Below are 27,473 nucleotides of genomic sequence, written 5' to 3' on the forward strand. Positions count from 1 at the left end.
AACTTGGATAAAGCAATAAGAATTCCCAAAAGAATGCTTCGGCATGTGCTAGTTATCTGCCTTGTTACGTACAGCTTGAGATCCTGGCTTGTATCACTCTCTCCTACAATCTGACCTGTACTAGCTTGCATTGTAAGCAGGTGTGTGATAACAGTATTTGTAGCTGCAGCGAAAGTGGCAAACTGATCTTGGATCCATGCCAGTATGCAATTAGGGTGTATATAAACTCACATGCAAATCAGGATTTTCCAGAGAGTTTTTCCTCTCTCAACTTAAGTTCACTGTCACTCTTGACAAACATACTAGCCAGCGTACCAGTTTCCAGATGGTTGTTGTGTTAATTAATGTCTTGCAGCAAAAACAGCAAAGTGTATTGTGGCACCTTAGAGACTAACAAATATATCATGACATAAGCTTTTGTGGACCTTCACTTTGTCAGATGCATGGAGTATTATGGAGAATTTCAAATTTTTATACAGTACATGTAGTGGATTGTAAACAGTGAGGTCAGAAGGAAATTCAATGCAGAAAGTACTGACTATGACAATCACATTATTAACTGGTCGTTTGCAGTGCAAAAGCTGCACTATAAATGACCATTGTTAATAATGTAAGTCAATGAAGGCGTCACTCCCTCTTTTAAACCTGTTCCTCATGGTGGTGGTGGGGGGAAATGGGAGGTTTACCTCCCCAGAGTGCCACGGTCAGGATCTGAATTGGGGCTGCATGTACTTACACAAGAGTAAAACCAACACTTTGGTTCTCAGTGTTGAGAGCTTTTGTTACTAATGCATGGATTAGATTTCCCCTCTGCTCAGCCTGGGAGAGACCCTACATCTATACCAAACACTGAGTGTGCTTCCTCAGACTTTTCACTGCTTGTGAACTCCAGATGTTGCTGGACTACAGCTCCCACAATGCCTCACCATTGGCCAAGTTAGCTGGGACTGTTGGGAGTTGGAGCCCAACAGCATCTCAGGGCCACTGGTTCACTACCCTGTATGTATCCTTCAAGTGAGTGCATAACTTCCTAAACGTCAAGGTACTTAAATGTGTGGACTATAGTTCTTATTTTGCTCTGCGGAGTTACGCTACCCCACTCCCCACATCACTGGTCTCTTGCCCTGTGTCTTAAGTGAGAGTTTCAGATGTACGTTCCCTGATCTTGCTTTTCCTTCTGCACAGGACCAAGTACAAACCTTGATTCAACACAGGAATGTAGCGCAGCAGAAATTGTACGCCGCCGTGGAAGAATTCATTGTGGAAGTGAATGATTTGCCCCTTTCTGAGCGCTTAGAAACATTGCAGGTTGGAAACAGAGCTGCACTCACCCCTGTCATCTATGAATTTTTTTGTTTTTATAAGTAGTTCTTCAAGTTTTTTTTTTTTTTAAAAAAAGTCACTTTTGTACTGGAACTGGTTTGTGGAAGCAGGAACGTTGAAGGGCCTGCCTGCCATGTGATCCTCCTGATGGTTCCTTCTCTCTGCAGGCAGATTGATGCTGTATTCTACCATATCTGGTGGTTCCCTGGAGAGTGGCAGGAGAGGGTTTATTCTGGTGCCTCACTGTTCTAGTCTGGAACACACATACTCTTTCTCTCTTTCCCCCCTTCCTGCTCTCCACCCTATCCCTTCCCCCCACTCTGTATAGGTTTTGTGTATATTTATGATCAGACACAACACATACAGAATAGAATTTCATGTACGCGAACATGTCATACGGTGTTAATCAGCCAGAGCCCTCTGCGTGGGTCAGGATGCTTAAAATAATGTTTTGGGTGTGTCACGAACAACTCCACACTTTGTACCTATCTGTGGGATGGGCAGCCTATTTGATTCACCAAATCATCGTCTTTCAAAACGTTCTGCATCTTTTCCCATTGTCCAAAGGTGGGTAGCTCACCTGGCATAGACGTTTAGGGCTATGAGGTTCATCAGATGAGCGTTTTATCACACGCTCGCTACTGCCCACTTATGGATGTGCGTGCATCCTTTAGATGATGACATCTGCCTCCTGCACACACACCCCTCCTTCAGCTTGATTTTCCGTTGCAAAATAGACCTGACTTTTTTTTAAAAAATGAAATGTGCCGCTATCTCCTGCCGTGTGCAGGAGAAGCAGCAGCACGATCAAAACAGCCCACTGAATGCACCACGTGCATGTTGCTTACTTCCTCTTTCGAAAGAGGAAATAACGAAGAACAAAAGCACGGGCGGAGAAGCACCGGTAAGGAAACGCGATCCCCCCCCTGTGATGACGCTCTATGTAAAGAGGGATTTTTTTCCTCTAATGCAGGTGTTACATTAACCTGTGGCCACAAGATGGCAGCCTCTGAGCATCTTCTAGTACTGTGGGAGAGCTGCAGCAAACAACGTAGGCAATGAATACTGGCAGGTTTTGCCCTGAATTTTATTGGGTGTCTTACAAGCTTTTATCAAGTTCTGTGAAAGAAAATATTGTTATTTGGCATTGTCCCATATTCTTGGCAGTTTGAACCTGCAGATAAAGGGGAATCCTAATGTTAACAATGAAAAGGCCTAACCCAGGTATTCCGTCTTTTCCTCAAGGGATTTTTTCCTGCTGAGAAAAAAATGGAAGAAGGGGGGGTGGGAAAATACAGGAAGGCTGCAAATAGAAGCTGAAGTCATCTGGAGCCTGTACAATTCTGTGAACGAGGCTGCACAATAAATGCCTCTTCTTGGAAGGACCCTTGTTGCAAGCTTGCTGTGTTTTAAGTAAAAATAAACTTGCCTACCATTAGGTTTTAGAAATGGGTATCTGAAAAGTTATTAAAACCTTTCAAGCATTTATAATTGGGATATGTACAAACACAATTCAGGATGGTAGTTTTCAAAGGATTTTTTTCCTCCTTGGGATGAGCCCAAATGCCTATGGGCTTTGCTTTGTAAAATATATATTCACAACAGTGCTAACACTTACTCAGCCATTTGCCCTTTTCCTCCACTAATGCTTCAAGAAGTAGGACTGCTTCTTTTTAAGTATCTTTTAGAACACTGCAGGGAATGTTTTTTAAGGTTGATTTTGTGCCTTAAAAAAAACCTACCATATTTTTTTATAAGGTTGTACAACTTCTCCATGAATTGGGAAGGGAAGGTGGGATTGTGACATTGGTGCTGTGCTGTGCTGTGCTTTGCCAACTTCTGCTACAAACCACTAGAACCATTTTCGCCCGAGTTTGACTTCAGAGAAGAGAGGAATAAGTATATCAAACCCAAATATGACGAGTGTGCTTGAAACTGACCAAGCACCCTTGGTCAGTTTTGGGCCCCTGTAAACCACACCTTGACCACACCTTAAAAAGTGAAAAACAAGATTGGCTCTACAGGGCTTTAAGAGAAGAAGGAATAAAATCGACAGATATGTGCTCACATAGATACTTTTCTATTTGATAACTTATCTGTGCCGCCAACAAAAAAATGTTGAAAGTCTTGAGTGAATACTGATGTTGAAATTCTCTCTTCCGTTGTACCTAATAGTCCACAATAGGGCCATATAATTGGGTGTTTTTTGTACCGTCTCCTTTTTTATGGGGCCATAACTAGAGCTTCTGGTAGCTTTCTTTCCTGAGCTCTGCAAGCACCTTTCTTTTGCAATATGAGACATCCCCTTTTGTGGGTGGACTTCAGATAATGCATCCAGTTCCAGTTTCTTTTCTGACTCTTCCTTTTCATCTAGTTCTAAGAATTAGCAGACCTCTTAATGCAGTTCCTTCCTTCCTACACTTACATCCTACCGGGAGGGTATCCTACCATCTGCCTTTGCTTCACGTTATTGAATATGTTTTTGGCCATTCGCATCATTGGAAACCTGTTGCGTGTTATTCTGGACATCCACCATTAAAACTCTCTACTGATTTTATTATTATTTTTATTGAAATGCAGCTGCTGGGGACTTCAAGGGGCTGGCTTTACGGCACTGGGTTGGCAGCTTCTGCTGCCAAGCCCCACGGTTTTGCTGGGGTGGTGGTGGCAAGTTATCTAGATGGAGGGAGGCAGCGTGGGCTTTCCAGCGGCCATTAGGCTCTCCGGGCCCACCCCCTCCCATGGTTTTCAGTGACCAATGGCAGGTCGCCTTCCGCCTAGGAATGCCCCCTGGAGCAGCGTCCGAACGAGGACAGATGGGGAAGACCTTGCTTGGGTGTTGGAAAAGTCAAGGTAAGACCCTGACTTTTCTGCTCCGCATCTTCGGCTCTTTGCCCCGGAGTGGCTCCGAATCAGCGGCTGTGTCATATAACTGACATAGCATGGATTCGGAGCCACCCCATGGCAAAGACAATGTGTAGACAACCCCGCCCCCAAAGTCTATTTGCATCTTGGGAGGTATTTAGCCATTTCTCTTCAATAGCAAACAGTAGCTGGGAGGAGGGCGGGTTTGAATGGGCAGGTGACATGGGTGGGGAAATCAAAACATGGGCCACATGCAGGCCCCATCACATTTTTGCCACACCCCCCCCCATGTTGCTGCAGTTGCTGCCATGGCAATTTCAGCGGCTGGGGTAGGATATGACCCCAGTTGGTTCCAGGTGCAGGGGAATAGGGGCAATGTGGCCTTCTGAACCCCTAGAAGCTGCCCATCTCTGTATTAAACGTGTATATCCTACTGCTGCTCTGAGCAAATTGGAAGTTCTCCCGCAGCTGCATTTCAGTGAAAATAAAAAGTGTGGTGATCCAATTGCTTTTTTAATTGTGTCGCATCTTGTAGTTTGTCCCAAGGGAAAGGAAGTGGCTTACCTTGCTGCTGATATTTTCGCTTGAGTGGATCGAATGTTCTCTTTAAGTGGCGAAGCTTGAGCGTTTGTTTAATCTAAGCTGGTGTGCCCCTGAACCATCGTTCCCATTTATTTATTTTTATTTATTTTATTTATTACATTTCTATACCGCCCAATAGCCGAAGCTCTCCGGGCGGTTCACAAAAATTAAAACCATAATAAACAACCAACATGTTAAAAGCACAAGAAAAGATAATATCCTTGTATATCTCGGATCTTCCTGAACATACTACATCTTTGTCTTTTCCCCCAGATGGTGTATAGGTAGATGATTTGGGGAGATCCTGGATATTGTAACATTGAATTGCCCTCCTTTTGCTAATTAAACTGGCCACAGGTTTGTTCCAGTTCTGGTGTCAGTGACTGGAGAGTCAGTGACTGGACCAGAGTCTCTCTGTGAGCTTCATGGCAGAGTGGGGACTTGAACCAAGAGCCCCAGTCCATCACTGGCTCTGTTGCTTCATTTTATAATGTCTGATTGCTTACTTCTGTGTATTTTCCTTCACTGCTTTATTTATTGACTAGCAAATGCTTTGTGTGGGTTGGAATAGCCCATGGTTGATACAGCGTGGCCTTCAAGCAAACTTACACAGTTGTCACAGTCGGAGACATTGTGTCTGCCCCATCTGAGTGGAGGCATGACTGCTGACACTCCTGGGCACAGCTCTGCCATGGTGTACCCTTATAGCCTCCTGAATGAGTGGTCCCTAATCTCTCCTGTCTTCAAACTGCAATGCGCTCTACATGGGGCTGCCTTGTTCAGAAGCTGCAGCTTGTGCAAAATGCGGTGGCCAGATTGATAATGGGGACCGGGAGGTTCAAACATATAAGATCGATTCTGGTCCACTTGCATCGGCTGCCTGCATGTTTCTGAGCCTGATTCAAGGTGCTGGTTTTATCCTATAAAGCACTGGTTCCAAAACTTTTTCAGGTAAACGCCCCCTTGGTTCCATAAACTCATGCCCAGTGCCCCCAACCCTACACTATAAAAATCATTATTCAAAATAACGGTTTTCAACGACCCACTAAGGAAGATAATAACAATAAAATTCAAAACAGTAACAATTAATTGAATATTTATTCAAAATCTGAAGCACTTGCCGCAGGCTTGCCAAGAGAGGGAGGGAAAAGAGAGCGAACACCTCTGTTTTGCAGCCGGCGTGGCAGAACACACCAAGCAGGGTATGTCTCTTCATTAGCATTTTGGTGCTTTTGAAACATTTCAATTCACTGTTAAAAGGACTCTTCTTAATTGGTATTAATACATGTGTGGATTCTTCCCCTATATGGCTTGGGACCAAACTACCTTCTCGCATAAAAATGTCCCTGGGTTTTAAGACCTTCTGGAGAGGTGCCTCTCGGAAAAGACCACCTTGAGTGCCCCCCTGCCTCCCCTTTGCCTCTTAGCACCCCCCTGCCGCCACCTTGCCTCTTAGCGCCCCCCGATGCAATCCTACCACCCCCAAGGGGGCAGTACTGCCCACTTTGGGAACCACTGCTATAAAGCTTTACAGGGATTGGGACCACAATACCTGCCAGAATACCTCTCCTGCCATGAACCTACCCGTACACTGCATTCAACATTCAAGGTCCTCCTCCGGTTCCTAGGGAAGCTTGGAGGATGGCAACAAGGGAGAGGGCCTTTTTAGTGGTGGCTTCCAATTAGTCAAGATTTCCCTCTTCTCCCAGGCATTTAGCAGCATATGTTGAGTTTTAATCAACCCCAGATCTATCTTTAGATCTGGTTGAGAACTCAGAGTTATTTTTAAATGGATATTGTCTTTGTATGCTGTCTGGTTTTTATGTTTTTAAATTCTGTGTATCGACTTTTAATGTTCAATTTTTTAATCTTTTGTAAACTGCCCAGAGAGCTTCGGCTATGGGGTGGTATAGAAATGATAATAACAACAACATCTTGGCCCCATGGGGAAGAAGAAGGACCGAGGGGACAGGAGCAGGCAGAAGTAACATCGGGGCCTGCTCCTGCTGGACTCTTCCCCCCCCCACAGGGCAAACTGCCATCTTGGCCCTGTGGGGAAGAAGAAGGACCGAGGGGACAGGAGCAGGCAGAAGTAACATCGGGGCCTGCTCCTGCTGGACTCTTCCCCCCCCCCCACAGGGCAAACTGCCATCTTGGCCCTGTGGGGAAGAAGAAGAACCGAGGGGACAGGAGCAGGCAGAAGTAACATCGGGGCCTGCTCCTGCTGGACTCTTCCCCCCCCCAGGGCAAACTGCCATCTTGGCCCCGTGGGGAAGAAGAAGGACCGAGGGGACAGGAGCAGGCAGAAGTAACATCGGGGCCTGCTCCTGCTAGACTCTCTCTCTCTCTCTCTCTCTCTCTCTCTCTCTCTCTCTCTCTCTTTCTTTCTCTCCCCTCCCTCCCTCCCTCCCTCCTTGACTCCTTTTCCTTGTGTGTCATGTCTTTATTAGATTGTAAGCCTGAGGGCAGGGACTGTCTTTTTTCCTAAGTGTAAGCCGCTCCGAGAGCCTTTTTTGGCTAAGGAGCGGGGTATAAGTATGATAAATAAATATAAATAAATCTAGTAGTTTGGGGATTTTGCCCCTAGTGGCTGAAGATGTTACTGCAGGCTTCAACCACATGGGCATATATAAATGACTTTAAATTATTTCATTTTTAAAACAAATTAACTCCAAGGTGCACAACCCTAGTATCCCCTCAGTTTGCATGCCAGGTTGCAGTTTTCTAAGTTTCATGGTCTTGGTGCTGATGGACAGATAGATGCATCTTCTTTTATTATGATAGGCTTCATCCCTCCCAATCTTGGTGTTCTTTCCTTTTACATCCTACAGGAGTTGCAGGGATCTTTGGAGGCTGCATATGGTGCGGCTGGTGACACAGAGAGTGCTGAGGGAGCATTTGAGAAGTTCTTTGAGTGGAAGAATGCTAAGCTGCAGGAATTCAATCGGGTCAGGAACGCCACAGATGCTTCCCTGCGAGATCTCGTGACATGTTTCAACAAGATAACTCAGGTAAAGATGACTTTGTGTTGTCTTAAGCAAGAACTAAAGCTCAGTCATATTCAAATCATGGTTAGAATTCAGCTACCGCCCTACTTCGAGTAGACCCTTTGAAATGAATGGGGACTTCAGTTAGTTGCTTATGAGCAGGCCTTATTCCTCAGGTGGACACTTCTGCATCTGGCAGAACATTTAGATGTTGACTAGGTGGCCTCTTGGCAACTGCCTCCAATTACTTGTGGGGGCTCACTGGGGAAGGGTCCGCGACCGTCTCCCCAAAGGCCCAGGATCTCTCTGAAGTGTCTCAGGGTCCCTTAATACAGGCAACTCCTTCTGAGGTCTGACTTGGGTGGCTCCAGAGGGGGAAAGACCATCAGGCAGTAGTGGTACTTTCATAGGTTGGCCCACTGTTCCCCACTGTCTTCAGTTGGCAACGGAGGCTTGCCTTCGGCCCTCCTGACAGCTACCATTTCTGAATTCAATGGAGGTTTCCTGTCTGGTTTAATCCCATCATTTTCCCATTTTGTACCCTGAAGCTGGCTTTCGGTGTCAGAAACAGGTTGGCTAGATTGGCTGCTCATGTTGCCGACTATTCTTAGGCACGTTGGAAGAATCTGTTTTGGGAGTGGAGCTCGGCAGGTTTTGGTCAGCTCAGGCCCTGGAGGCTCAGACTCACGGACCTTTGAGCTGGTGCGGCTCTGCATGTGCTCAATTGGGCACGCTTGCAGTGTCCTGCTTTTTAAAAAATTGCGCAAATCCTGATTTGCGCAAATTTGCAGCTGGGAACATTTACGGAAATTGTGATTCACACTTGATCATAGCCATAAATTGTGTAATTCGTGCAAAATTGAAGGCATAAATGGCCCTTTGTGGCTTGTGGACCAAAAAAAAAGAAAAAGACAAAGCTCTCAGTAGGCACCCACAGACCATCTAGTGGCTCTCCCCATGCGCACACCAGGGTCGGACAACCTCTAGGACTCCAGTGAGCTGAGTGTTAACAGGACACGAAGGAGTAAGAACATAAAAAGAGGGTCCATCTAGTCCAGCACTCTGTTCACACAGTGGCCAACCAGCTGTCGAACAGGGACCAGCAAAGCAGGACACGGTGCAACAGCACCCTCCCACCCATGTTCGTCAGCAACTGGTGCACACAGGCTTACTGTCTCAGATACTGGAGGTAGCACATAACCATCAGGGCTAGTAGCTGTTGATAGCCTTCTCCTCATCCCTACCTATTCGACACTGAATGTCGATGTACACATATTCTCGAGTTGGTTTCGTTGGCAAAACCTACATGGGATCCCAGTAGGGGGCCCAAAAAGTTTCTCTTGAGCAGCCTCTCTCTGGCTTTTCAAACTGTCTGCTCGATATTTAAAATGTGGGGTCATGCTTGGGAAGCTTTCTAGGAACATGACACACAGACTGAGAACATAGCATTCCTCTGATGTCGCTCGCACATGGACACAGCTGATCAGAACGTTCTTTCACCACCCTTGACCAAGGCAGCTCCTGTTACAGAGCCCCTGCTCTGTAGGCTTTGGCTGGAAGCAGGATATCTGGGCGGCCCATTTTTATAGATAATCACCCTTCAGATGAAACACTTTCAGAGGGGCTTACAACATTCAATTACTGGCAATCGCTTCTAAATCATCTTTAAAAAGTATAAATTCTCCGCAGAGATTGAAAACCAAGACATTCCCTTCCTGCAGTCTAATAGCCATGGTTAGGGATGTCAGAGAAATCCCCAATGGATTCAGACTTATTTGGATTTCTATGAATCTGACCTATAGTCTTTGTAATGGACCAGTTTTCCCCAAGTTGTACAGATTCCGTGGATTTGCAAACCTTGTTTTGTTTTTTTAACTTCTGGGCAGATTTGCCCTGATGTGCCCTTATACAAGTGGACCAAAATTCTTGTACATCCCTTAAAAACAACCAACACTGATTCCCTCAATGAGCGGACCACGAAACAAAAGATGCTTGACGATCTTTGAAAGACCGACGGAACACATTTAATGAAATCTGCACATCCCTGGCCATGATAACAAAAGGAAAAAGGAAAGGGGAGGAAAGAGGAAAGCAAGCATTGGAGAGTGTCTGCTTTGGCTGATGGGTGTAGCTGCATTGGTCTCCCCCCACTCCTCCTTGTGATGAAGTTTTTTTTTCCTGGGAGGCGGCGTGCGCTTCCCTTCAGCTCTGCAGTCCGAGGATAACAGGGCCATGACAGTAATACCGTCACATAAAATAGACTCAGTGTGCCTTCTCTGTTCTCATGTTCTTCAGCACTGAACAGCTATAAAAAGTGTATTCCTGTGCAGTTGGAACACACATTTTGTAGTTAAAACTGGCACATAAAAGTAGTCACTTAACTACATCAGTAGTTCTAAATAGACTCATGTTTTTAGGATTATTATTTTTTTATCAAGGAAACAAGAGAGACAACAGCACTGAATTTTGCAATTAGTTTATCTCAAAACAACAGATGAAATTATATTCTACATTGGTTTGTTACAGCGCACACCAGTGTTACAGATTTAACCTGGACTAAAAACAGAAATTCTTTGCAACTTTATTTTAACAATCATGGCTTTCCCCAAGTACCCTCAGTCCTCCACATGCTTTGGACTACAACTCCTTGATCATTGGCTGTGCTTATTGGGGCTGATGGGAGTTGAAGGCTGGGATATAGTGCCCTGAACAGCATAGGAGCATGCTGTGGGACATCGTCTATTGCTCTGTGTGAGTGACACACAGAAAAGGGGTCAAGGTTTCTGAACAACTCTATTTATCAAAGTGGAACCCATGGTTAGGCCGCTAACCCTTTTGCAGCAAATGGTTAGTGAGAGTGTTGAAACCATGGTTATGCAGCCACCATGCGCACGATACATTAAGTCATGGTTTCACTCAAAATGCTTAACCACCGTGGCTTAGCCTGTCGTCTGAACAGGGTCAGTGTTACGTTCTTGAGCAATCTTTGTGCAGGTATTTCTTTACTTGCTGACATAGCTTGTTAATATTTGTATAGATATTCCCCCCTTTCTTGTCTCTTTGCCTTCAAGTTTTTTGACATGACATTGGATAGATCCTTGGAATCTGAGGATGTCGCTGGAAACGTGGATGATGTTCTCAAGAAAATTGAATTGAATATTTCTGAAGAATTGGACATTTTCCTAACGGTAAGTTAGCTTTCTTCTTCTTTTTAAAGAAAAGCGTTTTGCTTCTGCATTTTAAAAGGCATTGTGTTTTTTGGATAGAACACATGTTGCCAGAATGTTTCATTAGAATGTAAGAAGGCACATTGTCCAGGATTTACTGCAACCAGTTTACTCATTACTTGAGGACTTTTTCCCTCTTGAAAATGTGATTTACATGGTTGTCACTATTCTGTATTCCCGTCCACTTGCCATTGTGTGACTGAACTATGGTTGATGTATTGCTTGTGGTTGCTTTATTTATTTATTTCCTGTTGAGTTTTGATGGGACATCTTTCATTCCCACCCCCCCAGTCCTCTGTTTCGCATTCTCCTTGTATGTCAGTACGAGTGGGTATGTCAGGGACAGGCTTGGTGCCAAAAGGGACCCTAGAAAGAGGGTCATAGTGGGTTCTGTATACTGAAGTATGTAGGAAGACCTTGGTTTCTTGGGGAGGGGGGAAATGCACCCCCTCTCTCCCAGCTCTTCCTCAAAATGGGTGTTTTTGTCCAGGGCTGGACAGGTGCTCTGATAACATGTTGCCTCTTAACGTCTGTGACCACACTACCTTGAACATGCCTGATTTTAGGGACTGAACAGGTTCAATCCTGGTTAATACTTGGATGGGAGACTGCCTGGCATTAGTGAGTGCTTTAGGCCATTTTGCAGGGAGGAGCCATAGCTCAGGGGTAGAGCACCTGCTTTGCATGCAGTGGGTTCCAGGTTCGATTCCCGGCATTTCCAGGTAGGGCCGGAAATTCAAGCCGGAAGCCTTGGAGAGCTGCTTCCAGACAATTTTAACAATAATAGCGGAGGTGAGGGACACCTAAACAGTAATAGCCCTGCTGCTGGAGCAGAGATGTTGCTGTGGCTGAGCTCCATGGAGCCAGGTGCCTTTTAAACATGCAAGTAGGCTTCCACTCATTTACAGCTTGCTGGATGAGGAAATGTGCATCAGAGCGCAGTTGTCATCCATCTGTATTGCATTACTTTAAAAGCCACGTATATTTTATTTTATTGATTTGATTTCATTTTGTACCCCGCCTTTCTACCAGAAATGGGACTCAGTGGCATTTTTTTTATTTATTACATTTTTATACCACCCAATAGCTGAAGCTCTCGGGGCGGTTCACAAAAATTAAAACCTTTAGGAACATAATAAAACATCCAACAAGCTAAAAACCCAAATACAAAATACGATATAAAAAGCACAACCAGGATAAAACCACACAGCAGAAATTGATATAGGATTAAAATACAGAATTAAAACAGCAAAGTTTAAATTTAGATGTTAAAATACTGGGAAAATAAAAAGGTCTTCAGCTGGCGACAAGAAGAATACAGTGTAGGCGCCAGGCGGACCTCTCTGGGGAGCTCGTTCCACAGCGGAGAAAGCCCTCCTCCTAGTAGCCACCTGCCTCACTTCCTTCGACAGGGGCTCACAGAGAAGGGCCCCTGTGGATGATCTTAAGGTCTGGGCAGGTACATATGGGAGGTGGCATTCCTTCAAATAACCTGGGCCCAATCCGTTTAGGGCTTTGTATGTTAGTACTAGCACTTTGAATCAGGCCTGGACCTGGACTGGCAGCTTTCATGCTTTGTTCAGGGGTGCACAGCTTCTTTTGACATCCATTGGAGAAGCTCCGGGGATATATTTATTATTTATTTATTTATTTTATTTATTGCATTTATATCCCGCCTTTTTTCCTTCAAGGAACTCAAGGCAGCATATATAATCCTCCTCCTCCTCTCCATTTTTATCCTCACAACAACCCTGTGAGGTAGGTTGGGCTGAGAGTCAGTGACTGGCCCAAAGTCAACCATTGAGCTTCCATAGCTGAGTGGGGACTAGAAGCCGGATCGCCTGACTCTCAGTCCAACATTGTAGCCACTACACCATGCTGGCTCTCCCTACGCCACACTTGCCAGCTCCACACTGATACACAAGGGTGGAGCTTGAAGTCAAAAATGGTCAAAAGAAAGGGGGGGGGCAAAACCTACAGGCATTTTTTAGCTCAAAGTTCTTATTAAAAGCCGTCCTGCAGTCCTGCCTCAGCTGCATGAAAACATAATGGGGGGGGGGGAACACAAGGAGAGCAAAAAGAGGGGAGGGTTGAAAATCATCCTCTTTGCCCTGTCCTTTTCTCTCCTCCTCAGCAAATATTTTTCATGGCTTCACACTCACTATTTAAATTCAAATGGCCTTTGTACTTAATTTATAGTGTCTTAAAAGTATTGTGTGGTGGTGGGAGGGTAATATAGGTACAAACACAAAGGTAGTGACATAATATACATGTTTTGTAGGTCTTCACTTATTTTTATTATATTTCACACTGTTCCAGAGAACAGAAGCTAAGTTTTTTTCTGTTTGTGTGTTGTTGTTGTTTTTGAAAAAGACCACCCTCTGATAATGATTAACATTTCGATGAGTTGCTCTTATTGCAATCTGCGACAAAACAGGAGGCCTGAATTCAAATGAGAATTATTCTTGAGGGGATCAATGATCAAAAACATAACACCCAAGATCCTACTACACAGGGGTATGTGTACCATAGACATGTCAAACGGGCTTAACTTAAACTGCTTCATGGCCTCTTTTAGAATTTGAAGTTTACCTAATGTTCTTTACGAATAAAAACTCATAAGCCATCAGAAGCTTGGCCATTAAGAATGGCCACCACATCTTTGTAGAAATCAACAAACTTCATGCAACTGTAGATATAGTTATCTCTCTCTCTCTCTGTAATTCCATTTAGGAGCTAGATGAAGCTGACAAAAAAATAATTTTAAATGTGTACAACGAGGTTATGCAGAAGATCCGCCAAGAACAACATCTCTTAAATACTGTCTATCAAAAGTATCTTGACAGTATAGAGGTCAGTTTTTCCTAGTTGTTTATTCATCGTATGTTCAAAATGAAAACAAAACATGATTTCAAACTTGTTTGGGAAAACAGTTTGGAGAGGTCTAGGAATTACCCCTGAACAACTCAGATAGAAAAAACTGGCTTCCGGATTACCCATATGATGATTTTGTAAATCCTGTAAAATAGATATTTGTATTATCCTAAAGCTAAGTTGCTGTCTAAAAGATCCTAATGTTCTAATGCAACTAGTTTTTGTGTGTAAGTAATAATGTTTCTTGAAATGAATAGACTAGGGGTTTTTTTCTGCACTTCCCGGTTTATTTACTGTAGACCAACAGTGTTGAACCTCTTTCAGCTTGAGGGCTGAATTCAGTTTCAGAGAAGTGCTTGGTGAGGGGGAGGGGGGTTGCCGTCCAGTGGTGGGCGTGGCCAAAGGCAAAAGAGGCAGGGCCAATGTACCACCATATTGAAACTTACAGCTCTTACTGCCATGGTAACTAAGCCTTAGGAGAGGCATTTCAATTTTGTAGACTGGCGGGAAAAACACACACAAAAGCCAAGAAACCAAATGATGAGGGGGCTGCCTAGATGGTCTGAAAGCCCCATGGTGGGTGTGCAATGGTGTTGCAGCGGTTATACAGTGCAGCAGCCACCTCGCAGCCATTGTGGGGCTTCCCCATGAAGCTGTGACTTTAAAAAATCAGGGACTTGCCTCTCTCTGGGGAAAAAAGTCAGGGTGAATATAGCACATCCTCGCTCCAGTGTCGTGGCGGAGGCGTTCCCAGGTGGATGGCGACCTCTGATTGGTCACTGTCTGCCCGGACAGGGGGAGGGACTGGCATGCCAATGGCTGCAGGAAACCCCACGCCCTCCCTCTGTGTCGAGATTGGCTGCTGCCACCCCGCTACAGAGAAAATGTAGGGTTTTGCTTAAGGCTGCAGCAACAAGGGAGAGGGCCTTTTCAGTGGTGGCCCCCCAATTATGGAATGATCTCCCCGATGAGGTTCGCCTGGCGCCAACATTGTTATCTTTTCGGCGCCAGGCAAGCCTCATCGGGGAGATCATTCTATAATTGGGGGGCCACCACTGAAAAGGTCCTCTCACTTGTTGCTGCAGCCTTTTCTCTTCTCCCAGGCATTTAACAGCATTTAATAACATATGCTAAGTTTTTTTTTTAATGGACCCCAGAACTGTTGTTGTTTAAAATGGATACTGTTTTACACTGTTGTTTATATTTTTTTGATGGTTTTAAATTTGTATACTTTTTAATGTTCACTGTTTTAACTTTTGTAAACCGCTCAGAGAGCTTCAGCTATGGGGCGGTATATAAATTTAATAAATAAATAAATTTAATAATAAATAAACCCGATGTCGTATGGGCATCCCTAAGGACAGGGGAAGGGATGGGGCCAGAGGAAGGGCGCACCCTAGGCAGGCCAGGTGTTGCCCCTGGGCCTGATGTTCTGCCTCCTTTTTCTGGAGTATGTAAAGCGGTTTCTCACTCATTTTGTCTTCATTTTAGTTCAAAAAACAGATTGTGGAGTGGCTGGATACAAGTCCTAACATTGACGATTTGTTACGGATTAAGAGGGGAATGAAAAACATGAAGGCTCAGCTGAGATGGAAGCTGGCAGAAAAAAACAACTTGGAAGAAGTAGGGAAATAAGTGTTGTTTTGATATCTTTTCTCACTATCCATGAAAGCGAATAGCTGGCTGCATGGGAGAAGGTGCTACTACTGTCTAGCACTTGAGAACTCTCTCTTTTTTTTTTTACATGCAGGCTTAATTGGTTCACATAAAGCCTGCACAAATAAAAGCGCAAGCAAAACTAGATTAAAAAAAAGTATCAAGCAAAAAGAAAAGAAGGGACAAAAAGAGAAGATGTCTGGAAAACATATTGAAACCAGACAGAGTGTTTTTCAAAATGCAACGGGGGGTGGGAAGTGTGGACAATCAGTACTCGGAAGTGCACAGTTCTTACACGTCTGATTGCTTATAGGTCTATAAATAACCAAAGCTCAGATTTTCCTACAACGAGAGTTCTCATGATTCCTCACTGGAGCAACGGAATAGAAGGCCTGTGGTGTTCCAGGCCCCTGAAATGCTGCAGGTGCAGTTAGTGCAGGTGTGATATGAAATGGCTGGGGAGCCCATGGATGTGATATGGCATGAATAAAGACAATACAGATGATTGGGTGAGAAGCAGTGTGGGGCTGTGGAAGGACAGGGTGAGGAATCAAACGACATTTCTGTGTCTGGATCAGACCCAAGGCCTACCAAGTCCAGCTTCTTGTTTGTCACAGTGGCCAAGCAGATGTCTCTGGGAAATTCACAAACAGGATAGGAGTGCAATAGCTGCCTCCCACTGTCTTGTTCCCCAGCCACTGGTAATTCAGAGCTATGCTGCTTCCGCTCTTGGAGATAATATATAGCCATCGTGACTAGTAGCTAGGGAAGTGCAGAATTGGGCCATTTCAGTCCGGTTCTGTTGGGCCCCAAGGCAAAATGGCTTTCCCTGCAAAGTCAACAGAACTGAAGTAACTCCAGACCAAGTCCTCTTTTGGATACAATATGTGCCTGCAGATATTTTGTCTCCAAATAGCGCCTTTTGATTTCGTTTCTCTAAATACTGCAGGGGGAGGGAGGGAGGGAATGTGGTTGAGTGACTGTCAGGTCCATCTTCTAATCCTGGGGAACATTTTATTGTGGGCTCCAATCACTGTGCTTTGTGGGAGGGTATGGATGGAACCATGAAATGGCCATTCTTTTAATGCCACTATGCCTTGCTATGAAAAAGCTTTAAACTAGTTTTCAAGCATCATAACTCGCTTTCCACTGCACCTGTCTTCCTGAGACTTCACTGGCTTCTTATTAGGGACACCTCTAGGCTGCCTGTAATTCTCAGAACAATGGTGCACAATCAGCAAAGGGGCATTTTCAAACGTGTCGAATCGGGTATCTGTGCACACCTCTATTAGTAACCATTGATAGCCTTATCCTTCTTGATTTTGTCTAATCCCCTTTTAAATCTGGTATGTCTCGTACGTTTAGCAAGTGAAGCAATTTCATCAAAATTGAGAAACAGAACAATAAAAGCACACATTTTACAGCTTTCCATTCTCCAAAGAGCTTACATTAAAAAGTTGTTTTGGTCTCATCTTAGTTGTGACAATATAGGTGCCAGAATCTTTTTATGAGTCATTCGTGTCTTAACTTCGCAATATCATATAACCAGAAGTTAACAATACATATTTTCCTTTGTTTCTGGGTTGTGTTTTTGTTCTGAACTGTGACACAACTTGTAACTTTTTAATCGTTCATTGGGGGACAAGCACCCTTCAAAAAAAGAATAAACCAGTCTAGAATGCTTTTGGTCCAGGGATGACTTGACTTTTTCCATCTGGGAAACCAAATTTCTCTGAAATCATCATTCCCCCTCCTCTTTGGCCATGGAGAGTGTGGTCCCCCCAGTGCTGAAGAACTTATTGAACTGCTGCTGGTCTGCTCAACTGAAGTTCCTTCCATTGGGAAATGCCAGGTAGTCTTGTAAATTAGTCCTGACACATGAAAGTACTACTTCATCATCATCAATAGGTTGTTCTGTCTGTGAGAAAGATGTGATGTTCATGGCAATTTGGCAATAAAATTGAGTCCCTGTGCCCTTTTGAGCTACTATATTTTAATTTGTCTTGAGACCGCTTTCAAGAAGTAAAAAAACGAAAACCCCAAAGAAATCGGTATTAACCTTATCAGTAAGAAAAATAAGAAAATACATTTGATAGATCTAGTGGCTCTAGCCTAGAATGTATGTTTGAAAAGAAGTGGCATTCTCAATTTGTAATAGATTATATGACCTGATACAAGAATATCTTAAGCCTCTGAGGTGATAAATTTTAAAATTTCTGCCTTCAGTCGGATGATTACAGTGAGTCTGGAATAGCAATGCTAAAAGAAGAAATCAATGTACTACGAAATAATGTCTTTCAGGAAATATACAGGGAACAAGAAGAATATGTAAGTATTTAATTCTGTAAGCACCTTTTGAAACGGAATTGTTGACTTTGCATAATGTACTGTCTAATGTAAATGGAGTAAACTGAAAAGGGTGAACACCCATGGATATGCTTGTTCATTTGAGTTTACTCAAGATGTATTATGCCAGGGGTAGGCAATCCTTTGGCCCTGTGGACACATTTGGAAACTTCTGGGCCCGACCCATAAAAGATCTGCCATGGGTAGGCATGGCTAGTCACAAAGGTCAAGTAACCTGCCCAGAGGCATTCATGGGAAATTAAGATGGCTGCAGTTAGAGGCTCCCAATTTACTTTGAAGGAATCTCAGCTGCTAGTAAGAAATTATGAAGTTATTTTTAACTAAAAATTGAGAGGAGTAGGGTGTTTGGGCACGAAAGATGGGGTCCAATGGCACACTGGAGCTCATGTTGCCTACCTCTGCATAATGCCTGCAGTGTATCGCGTGAAGGTGTGTTCATTGGCGCTACTTGTAGATCAAAAGCCTATCATGAGTGTGGAGAAGTGGTTCAAAACTTCTCTTTCATCTATTTCTTTCATCCTCTTCATAGTGAATTGGGTATGAATAACACTGAATAATAAAAGTATATTTTGTGGTGGCATCTCCTTTCCAAATATAGGCGTAATCCTATGCATGTTTAGACAGAAAAAGGCCTACAACTTCCAGTATGCTCAGTTTAGGGTATGCTGGAAATTGTAGGACTTTCCTGTCTAAACATGCATACAATTATGCCTTAAGTTAGGGGTGGGCCATTGTCCCCCTGCTCAGATTGAAAGTGCTTGGTGATTTGGGAGTGTTCTGTTTCAATACTTGGTAAGGGGTGTGTGTGCTTACAATGGGCTGTCCCCACCGTGACCAGGGGTGCTTGACTACATAAGCACTCCTGCTTTGAATTCTCACCATGCCCCTTGTTAAGATAAGAAGCCAAGGAGCCATTATTGTCATCAGAAAGATCTCGGAATCCATCGAGGCCAATTCAAAGATCACAACAGAAATGCAAGCTTTCAGGCTCTTCAGAACTGTTAATCAGCAAGATGTTACAAAAGCAGGTTGAGGCAGCAACGGGTGGGGGAGAGCGGGCGACCTTGCCAGGTGATGTGATTGTTTCAGGTTCCTCTGTCCCTAGGAGCTCTGGGAAAAAGGAAGGCGCAGACAATTGTTGATCTTCTGTTTTGGGGAATGTAAAGTCCAGCTGTTCACTCAAAGCGGTCTCCTTCCTAGGCGAACCAGACAGGTTGTTGGTTGACTAGTTAAGAAAGCCAAATGTGTGTGGCTAGAAATGCTGCTCTTCTCAGAAGAATGGGATCAGGAATGAAGCCATAATCTCACCTCATGGTAGATGCCTTTCTTTAGGTCAGTGGAGTAGTCATGGCCCCCTGTATCGGTAGGTGGAAGCAACTGCCTTGGGGAAGGGGGAACCAATCCGGGTGTGACGCATGAAGGGGAGATGAATTGTCCACAAATGCTCGCCCTGTATTGCAAATTTGCTGCTTGCGGCACTACAGCATAAAACGTCAGTTAATCTGGTTTCCAACGTATTGCTGTGCGTTGTTTTCATGCTGAGATGGGTATTGTGGATTTTCTCTCTAATTTAGGAGAAGCTTAATCATCTGGTACAGAAATGGTTCCCTGAGCTGCCACTCCTCCATCCCGAAGCAGGGATTCTGAAATATATGGTAAGTTTTTTTGTTTTGCTTCTGGCTGAAATGAGGAAATTTCTGGCTGTTCAGGATTCTGGTTGCTGGAGTATAAAATAAAAACCCGTCAGTGTCAGGTGTTCAGGTAATTCCTGGATGCTTCTCACACTGCCTGTCCTTTTTCCATGGGACCAAATTGCCTTTGACCAAGTAGTATGTTACAGGCAGTCACTTCTTGGACATGTGTCCTTGGGGCTGTCTTCACGGAATCAAGTTGGTGCTGCATTCCCCCTAAATCTCGTGGTTTTGCCTACCTAGGGTGATGTTGGTTAATCCCCATGCCAAGGAGGGAGTGCGGGGTTTCCAGCAGTCATCCGGGTGCTGCAGCCGCCCACCTCTCACCTGCCTTCTGGAGACCAATCGCTGATCACCTTCCGCCAGGACCGCCCAAGCCTCTGTGGGTTGGATGGAGAGCTCCACAGGCCGAATTAGGTCCATAGGCCAGAGGTTCCGCATCCCTGCCTTACAGCATCCTTCCCCAACCTAGTTCATTCTAGATTTGTTGGGCTAAAGCACTCATCGTCCACATTCCCATGCTGTCTGGGGATGAGGTAAATTGTAGTCCAACACATCTGGAGGGCACTAAGTTGAGGAACGCTGGCTTATAGTAGGGGGTGCCAACCATGTTCCTCTTCTATATGTGGATGTTTCAGGAGGAAGTAAAAGAGAAAGGACACCCAACCCCTTGTAGAACCTCCCATTCCAGCATGTAGTAACCCTGCGCCTGAGCCTGTCATAGCACAGAAGGGAAAGGTTCTAGGAGGGTGGGAAAGAGAAGTTGTCCCGTTGCCCTCCTCCCTTCCCCTTGAACTCTAAACAGTGCTACAGGGCTCCTTTTCCAGGGTTATGTATAAATACTGTGATTTAGTTTGATGATCCACACATGTTTGTATTTATGCAATGTTGGGATTTCTAAGGCAACTGGTGTAATCTCTCCAGAACTCAGGAGGACTTCTGACAGTTAGTTTGGAGCGTGATCTTCTAGATGCTGAGCCAATGAAGGAACTGAGCACAAAACGCCCTCTGGTTTGCTCAGAAGTTCAAGGGCAAAAAGTTCTCCTAAAGGTATACTCTTAAGCTTTTTTTTTTTTTTTTAAAAAAAAAAAACTATTGATGAAAGTTGCCATCGACTAGGCTGGAATGCTGTAAAATTCTCAGATGTCAGTGTTACCATCTGTGAGTCCTGCTGCTGAGCTGAAAAACACATTTCAAGTTCCTTGATGCCACCATCAATTGTTCAGGTACCTGAGCAGCTTAAGCCCCTGGGAATTTTTCCATCCTTGATCTTTGATTTTGAAGAAATCAGTAGGGCTGTACATGAACCCCCCAATCTGCAACTTCCGTATCGGGTCTGCTCCACTCCACGCCGATCCGCCAGTGGTCCACTCTGCTTCACTGTGGAGCTCCGTTCCCCCCCCCCCCCCCGGTAGACTTGCTTTGAAATCCAAAAGCCTGTAACTTTTTTTCTGTTAACGTTAGAAACCTCAAAATCAGCACCATGAGAGCTTATCCATGTATCCACATTCCTGCCCGGTTGGAAGCAAATCTGAGCATCCCCTGATTTTTTGGGATTTTTTGAAAATCCTATACCCCATTTTCAGAAATGGGATTTACTCTGACATTTTTACAGATACAAACTTGAAAGTGGGCACCCTCACAGATGCCATCTATATCCACATTCATGGCAAGCTTAAAGCAAATCCCATCATCCCCTGATTTTTGGCGATTTCCCCCCCTTTTAACTCACCCCAATTCAAATCCCATGCTAGAACTCCGTCAGTTTTCATGTTAGAAACCTCAAAATCGGCACTATGAGAGCTTATCCATGTATCCACCTTCATGGCCAGTTGGAAGTCAATCCGAGCCTCCACTGACTTTTGGGGAATTTTTGAAAATCTCCCATCCCAAATCCAAATATCTCAGGGATTTTTTTATGCTGCAGGCTTTCCTTATTCATGGCCATTTCAAAGGAAATCCCAACATGCCATGAATTGGGGAGTATTTAAAGATAAACCTTCCACACTTCAAAAATTTACTTGGCACTTCAAGAAGTCTAATGAGCACAGGATTAATCCCCTGAGTCAAAGCAAGACACGCACAAACCGTCCCTGTGAGGCGGGCACAGAGGAGGAGAGGCAGCAGGTGGCTATGCCCCTGTAGCACTGGGAGCAAGCATGCCAGAGGCTGGTGGGGTTGACCCACAAAGCCCATCATCTAGTACCTCTCCTAGGCACCAGGAGGGCAGAGAGGCAGGCATTGGCAGGCGGGCACAAAGGAGCTGGTATCTTGCACAGGTAAGCCATAGATCTCTGGGGAAGTCAGTTCCAGCAGATCCAGCTACCCCACAAGCACGGCTCCCAGGCAGACAGGCGGGCATTGGCAGGCAATCAGGCAGAGGCAGGCATTAGCAGGCGGACAGACAGGCGGGCAGGGACAGGCATTGGCAGGTGGGAACAAAGGAGCTGGTACCTTGCTCAGGTAAGCCATAGATCTGTGCGGAAGTCAGTCCCAGCAGATCCAGCCCCACAAGGACGGCTCCCAGGCAGACAGGCGGGCATTGGCAGGCGGGCAGACATGCGGGCAGAGGCAGGCATTGGCAGGCGGGCACAAAGGAGCTGGTACTTTGCACAGGTAAGCCATAGATCTCTGGGGAAGTCAGTCCCAGCAGATCCAGCTACCCCCACAAGCATGGCTCCCAGGCAGACCGGCAGGCATTGGCAGGAGAGCACAAAGGAGCTGGTACCTGTAGTGGAATTGCTCTGTTTGGCTTAGCAATTCCCCGGCCAGAGAAGGGGGGGGTCTGACCCAGCCAGCCCAGACACACACCCCTTTACTGCCGCTTGTTAACCCTTTACAGTCAAGGTTCTCAAGGAAACCACGCCACACTCCAGAATAGGGACCAAACACTTTTATTCTTTACACACACACTTTCATAAGGGTCCACACATTAAGGTTAACACTTAAGAGGTTTTGGGGAAGAACACGGACAAAGGAATGACATACATAAGACAGCAGGGGCTGTCACCTCACCCTTCCTTTTCACACGCTCAAGCCTAACAGAATTCACACTTGCTCCCCGCTTAACCACCCCCACCAGCCATAACTCCGGCAAGGTCCCTTGCCCAAAAATTGTACCCAAACCTACTCTAAAACAAAACAAAACACTTAACTCTGCGACTCAACCTTTGTTGCTCACCCTGACTTGGCTTTACGCCACTCGAGCTAAACTCCTTCCCTCAGTGGCCGCGTGGGGCCTCCACCGTCCAGCCGGTCCGGCCTGGATGCTTTGACTCACCACACACACGCTGGTCTCCTAACACCCACAGGAAAGAGACTGGACCCTCAGGTGCCTAAACCTTTTATCCCTTTCTGGGACCCCTTTGTCACCAGACCCACCCTGACCAATAGAAACCCTATAGCAACTCACACCTCTCCTGAAGGGAGGGGGGAATGCTCCCAAACATTGCACAACTGCAACCTGTTACCCTCCCCGGCACCAGCCCGGGGAGGCGTTATCAGATGCCAGGTGCTTCTCGCCCAGCGCGGCCTTGGCATTTCACTTGCTACTCCCTTTTCAAACACAAAGAAACCCCTCTCCCTCTCCCTGGGATGAAGCAAAAGATGTTCTCTTAAAGGAACCATGGGCTCAGCCCATGACAGTACCTTGCACAGGATATTGAAGCAGTTACTTTGAGTGTGGAAGATGATGCAGCCATCTACCACGCTGTGGCTTGGAGCATTAACGTTGCTGGATGATCCACCTGTATAGCATTCCAGTACCGCAAAGTGGAAGTGTCGGATGACCTGGAGAAATCAATCCTCAACCAGCACCCTCCAAAGGACAACCAGTGGACTGCTGGAGTCTAAGTCCCGTTCCCGTTGGAGAACAGCCCAAGCCTAAAGCGCAGGTGAAGTCAATGAGTTGCATGAGTTGAAGTGTGAGGTGGCTTCTCAAAGCCAGGAGCCCAGACAGGAGCACCCAACTGAACTGACCATCAGGAACTATGCTCAGCGAAGCAGCAGCCAACGGGGCACTTTTCCCAGCCTCAAAAATGTCGAATGAACTGGAGGACACATTGAACCCTCCAAGGGGCAACCACTGGACTGCAGGAGTCTACCTCCTGTTGCTGTAGGAGAACAGCAGCCCAATGCCAAAGCGCTGGTGAAGTCAATGAGTGCCACGAGTTGCAGTGTGAGCTTGGTTCTCAAAGCCAGGAGCCCAGACAGGAGCGCCCAACTGAACTGACTGTCAGGAACTACGCTCGGCAACAAAACATCACAGGCAAGCCCTTCCATGGTTGCCTGATGTGGCTCTATGAACGGGGCACTTTTCCCAGCCTCAAAAAGCGAATGGCGGGAACAAGTTGTAGAAGCAGGAACCTCTGCCTGCTTCTTCTGCTGCTGCTGTTGCTCCCAACCCAGCCCAGGACTGGCCTGTTTGATTTTCATAGCGGTAGAGGCAGCCTGGCTACTGGTGGTGGTGCCAGGGATTGCCTTGCTCCCTGCTTGCCCCTCACCCAACCACAGACAGGCGTGTGGTGTGGTGCTGCTTTGCCCTCACTTTTTGTATGCTTCTGCAGTGTGAGCAAAGCAAACACACCCACATACTGTCACAAACTCTGCCTAGAGCTTTTGCAGAGGCTCATGCCCACCAGGCATGAAGTATGCTGCTTTAGGGGAAGATTCAGCCTGCTTACTACTACTGTGGTAGTAATGAAGAGACAGCCTGACTTGACTGAACAGCCTGACTGTATGTAAGACAAAGAAGGCATTGCCTTACTGAAAGAAGAATTGAATGATTGGCTTCCTTGCTTCAGAGATGATTTTGTGAACTGAAATGTAGCCACTAAATAATAAAAATGATAATGATCGTAAGAAGAAGAAGAAGAAGAAGAGGAGAAGGAGGAGGAGTATTTTAAAAAGAAAAGTCCTGCCTGCCTGAACTATAGTCTGCCAACTGAACGAGGGGTGGAATTAAAGGGAGGGGAGCCTGCCTGTCACTCCCCCGAGGGCTAGAGGGTGGGGTATCCCAGCAGGGGCAGATTGCCCTTGAGAAAGACCAGCTGCTCAACCAAGTCCAGCTCCAAGCAAGAGCGGTGAGGGGTCACTATGTCGCCTGCCATAGAGAACACCCTCTCGCTTGGAACACTGGTAGGTGGGCAGCTGAGTCGATCACTGGCCATCCACGCCAGGTCTGGCCAAATCTGGCGGTGGGATGACCAGTAGGCCAGGGGGTGATCTGGGTGGGTGTTGGAAAACACCATCTTGTGGCTCCATACTTCCCCCACCCCATGTCCTCGAGGTTTGCCTGCCTACCCCTCGTGGGGATGGAAGATGGAGGGCTTAGAGTGCCAGCAGCAGCAGCAGCAGTAGCCTTCTGCTTTCCCCTGGAACCAGTTGCCTTGGAAGTGCCCTCCTCTTTTCCCAGCAAGACCGAATGGTGCTGCCTCTGCAGATGCATCTTCAGGCTGCTGGTTCCATAATGCCCTGTAGCTGAACCCCTGCTTAGGGTGACCTTACAGTGGCGACAGACAACAAAACGGGGATCCACTCCCACCTCAAAGTGGTACCACACTATGCTTGTCTTTCGATACCAATTGCCCACCTGAGCTCTCTGGTGTCGCCACAGAAACAGGGATTACAGAGGAAGAGGGGTTGGATGAGACTGGGAAGAGAGCCTCGGCCTGCTGCTGCTCCTCATCACCCACATCCTGGAGGACCACTGCCGCCTCCTCCTGCCCCTCCACTGTGCTGAGGACCTCGTCTATGAGATCTGGAGACAGGTCCATCAGCAGGCTCGCGGCCTCAAGCAATAATGAAGGAGTTTGGGATACTCCTCCTCCTCCTCGTACAATGGCACTAATGATGCTACCGCCTGCCTCTTGCAAAGGGGCACTTTTCCCACCCTCAAAAAGAGATTGCTGGGTGCAAGTTGGAGAAGTGGGTGCGTCTGCCTGCTTCTTCTGCTTCTGTTGAGGAGCAGCCAGCCAAGGACTTGCCCGTTTGATTTTCACAGCAGGAGAGGCTGCCTGCTTACTGGTGCCAGCCTGAGCCTTGGCCACCACTGCTTTCAGCACGCCCAGCCACAGATGTGCACCTGCTCCCTTTTCTCATGATGAATAATAATTATTATAAATAATAATTACAATAATAATAATAATCTTGGAATACAATAATAGGTGATTTAGCAGACCTTCCTTGGGATGCTTTCTTGTTATCTTTGAGTGGAAAAGCAACATAATAAAAGTGAAGCCTTTCAATTCATATCTGAATTTATTTAACACCTTAGGGATATACTGTGGATATGAATACTGAAACAGGAGTGATAGAAAGAGCAGCGAAGTATCACAAAGTCTGGAGAGAATTGAAGGAGGAATCTGGTTTAATGCAGCTCATGTTCCTATTTTTATGCAAGGCAAGTTATATACTGATACACACTCGTTTTTGGTAACGGAGGGCCTTTGTGTAAAAGATTCAGATGATAACAGCTCCAACAGGTAAGCCTTTCCATGCAGAATAAAGCACCAAATGTACTTTTTAAAAGATGAATTGCCCCCACCTGGTAATTGTTTTATTTCCCAATAATTGTAAAAATGGCGCAGTATCCTGGAATATGCAGCGATGGGGTGAAAATCTGCCTGGGCCTGCGAGGGCAGCGGACACCCACGGACAAGCTTGGTAGATTTTTGTCCCAATGCTGCCAAAGGACAAAGGGGGCCTTTGTCCTTTCTCCCTGCAGCGTTAATGGCAGCTGCCATTAACACAGCGGAAGAAATTGTGTGTTTTCTCCCTCCCCCTTCTGCGCTGATGGTGGCCATAAAGGCCCTATTAACCGGGCCTTTAAGGCCCCCATCAGTGGGTGGGGGGAGGAACAAGATTTCCCCAGCCTTGGGGAAATCGTGTTCCCCTCATGCCGATTGAGGCCTTAGAGGCTCTTTTAAAACCTTGGATTAAGAGGGCCTTTTAATCCACAATTGACGCAGCAGGGGGTGGGGTGGGGACACAAAGCACACTTTCCGGGCCTCCGGAAAGTGTGCAATTCCCCCAGCATGCCATTAGCGTCTCTGGGGAAATTGCACACTTTCCAGAGGCCCAGGAAAGTGTGTTTTTGCTCCCCCCCCTTGCGCCTATCGGGGGTTTAAAGGCCTTCTTAATCCAAGGTTTTAAGAGGGCCTTTGAGGCCACGATTGGCATGGTGGGGAGGAGGCAAAGCGCGCTTTCCGGGGCCTCTGGAAAGTGCAAATTTCCTCCAGATATGCTAATGGCATTCCGGGGAAATCACACACTTTCCAGAGGTCCAGGAAAGTGCACTTCGCTGAGCGCTTGGCTGGGCTGGTTCCCGGAACAGGGCCAGCTGACCAGCACTCGCCCCGTGAGTTTTACAGTCCCTAGACCTATGATGCATTCTACCCCAACCCACACTGCCTTTGTTCTGTTTTTGGTTTCTAAAGTCTGATCCTGTGGCATATCTGATGGTCCCATATTATGCCGGTGCAAGCCTGGGCACATTGCAGACAACCACACCTTTAACTCCAGAAGTAAGTAATCCGACACTGTGTGTGTGTTTGTGTGTAAGCTGACTGACTCAATTTCTGAAACTAGCTACTTCATTGGGTCAAGCACTGAATCCAGCTTTTCAAAACAGGCCATGTTGAATTCATACCGTAGCCACCTATCTGACCAATCGCTCGTGGCTGGGATTAAAATAGACGCCAATAAATCTGTCCTTAACCACTTACAATTACCAAAACAGAACAGGTTGAAGGAAAATTATCTAAAAATAGAACAAAAATTTAATATGAATACTAATAATTCACACAAGATCAAAGCAATTAAAGCGGTCCAAATGCCCATCAATACATCAGACATGTACAGGCTGCACATAGTCCCAACACTGTTTTCAAAATCAAGGCCGT

At 45.9% G+C, this 27,473-nt stretch overlaps 1 protein-coding gene across 1 annotated transcript in view; it reads left to right on the forward strand.

Moving 5' to 3' along the window:
• STK31 (serine/threonine kinase 31) overlaps window positions 1–27,473 on the forward strand; it is a 55,150-nt gene that overhangs the window by 16,978 nt on the left and 10,699 nt on the right. The window contains exons 10-19 of the mRNA XM_063147594.1: window positions 1,186–1,308; window positions 7,602–7,781; window positions 10,829–10,945; window positions 13,718–13,837; window positions 15,350–15,481; window positions 17,741–17,842; window positions 19,456–19,536; window positions 20,497–20,622; window positions 25,847–25,972; window positions 27,009–27,095. Of these exons, the coding sequence (XP_063003664.1) occupies window positions 1,186–1,308; window positions 7,602–7,781; window positions 10,829–10,945; window positions 13,718–13,837; window positions 15,350–15,481; window positions 17,741–17,842; window positions 19,456–19,536; window positions 20,497–20,622; window positions 25,847–25,972; window positions 27,009–27,095 (1,194 nt within the window). The remainder of the gene's footprint in view (window positions 1–1,185; window positions 1,309–7,601; window positions 7,782–10,828; window positions 10,946–13,717; window positions 13,838–15,349; window positions 15,482–17,740; window positions 17,843–19,455; window positions 19,537–20,496; window positions 20,623–25,846; window positions 25,973–27,008; window positions 27,096–27,473) is intronic.

The sequence above is a fragment of the Elgaria multicarinata genome, chromosome 1 (genome assembly GCF_023053635.1).
Source record: "Elgaria multicarinata webbii isolate HBS135686 ecotype San Diego chromosome 1, rElgMul1.1.pri, whole genome shotgun sequence".
In the NCBI taxonomy this organism is placed as follows: Eukaryota; Metazoa; Chordata; class Lepidosauria; order Squamata; family Anguidae; genus Elgaria; species Elgaria multicarinata.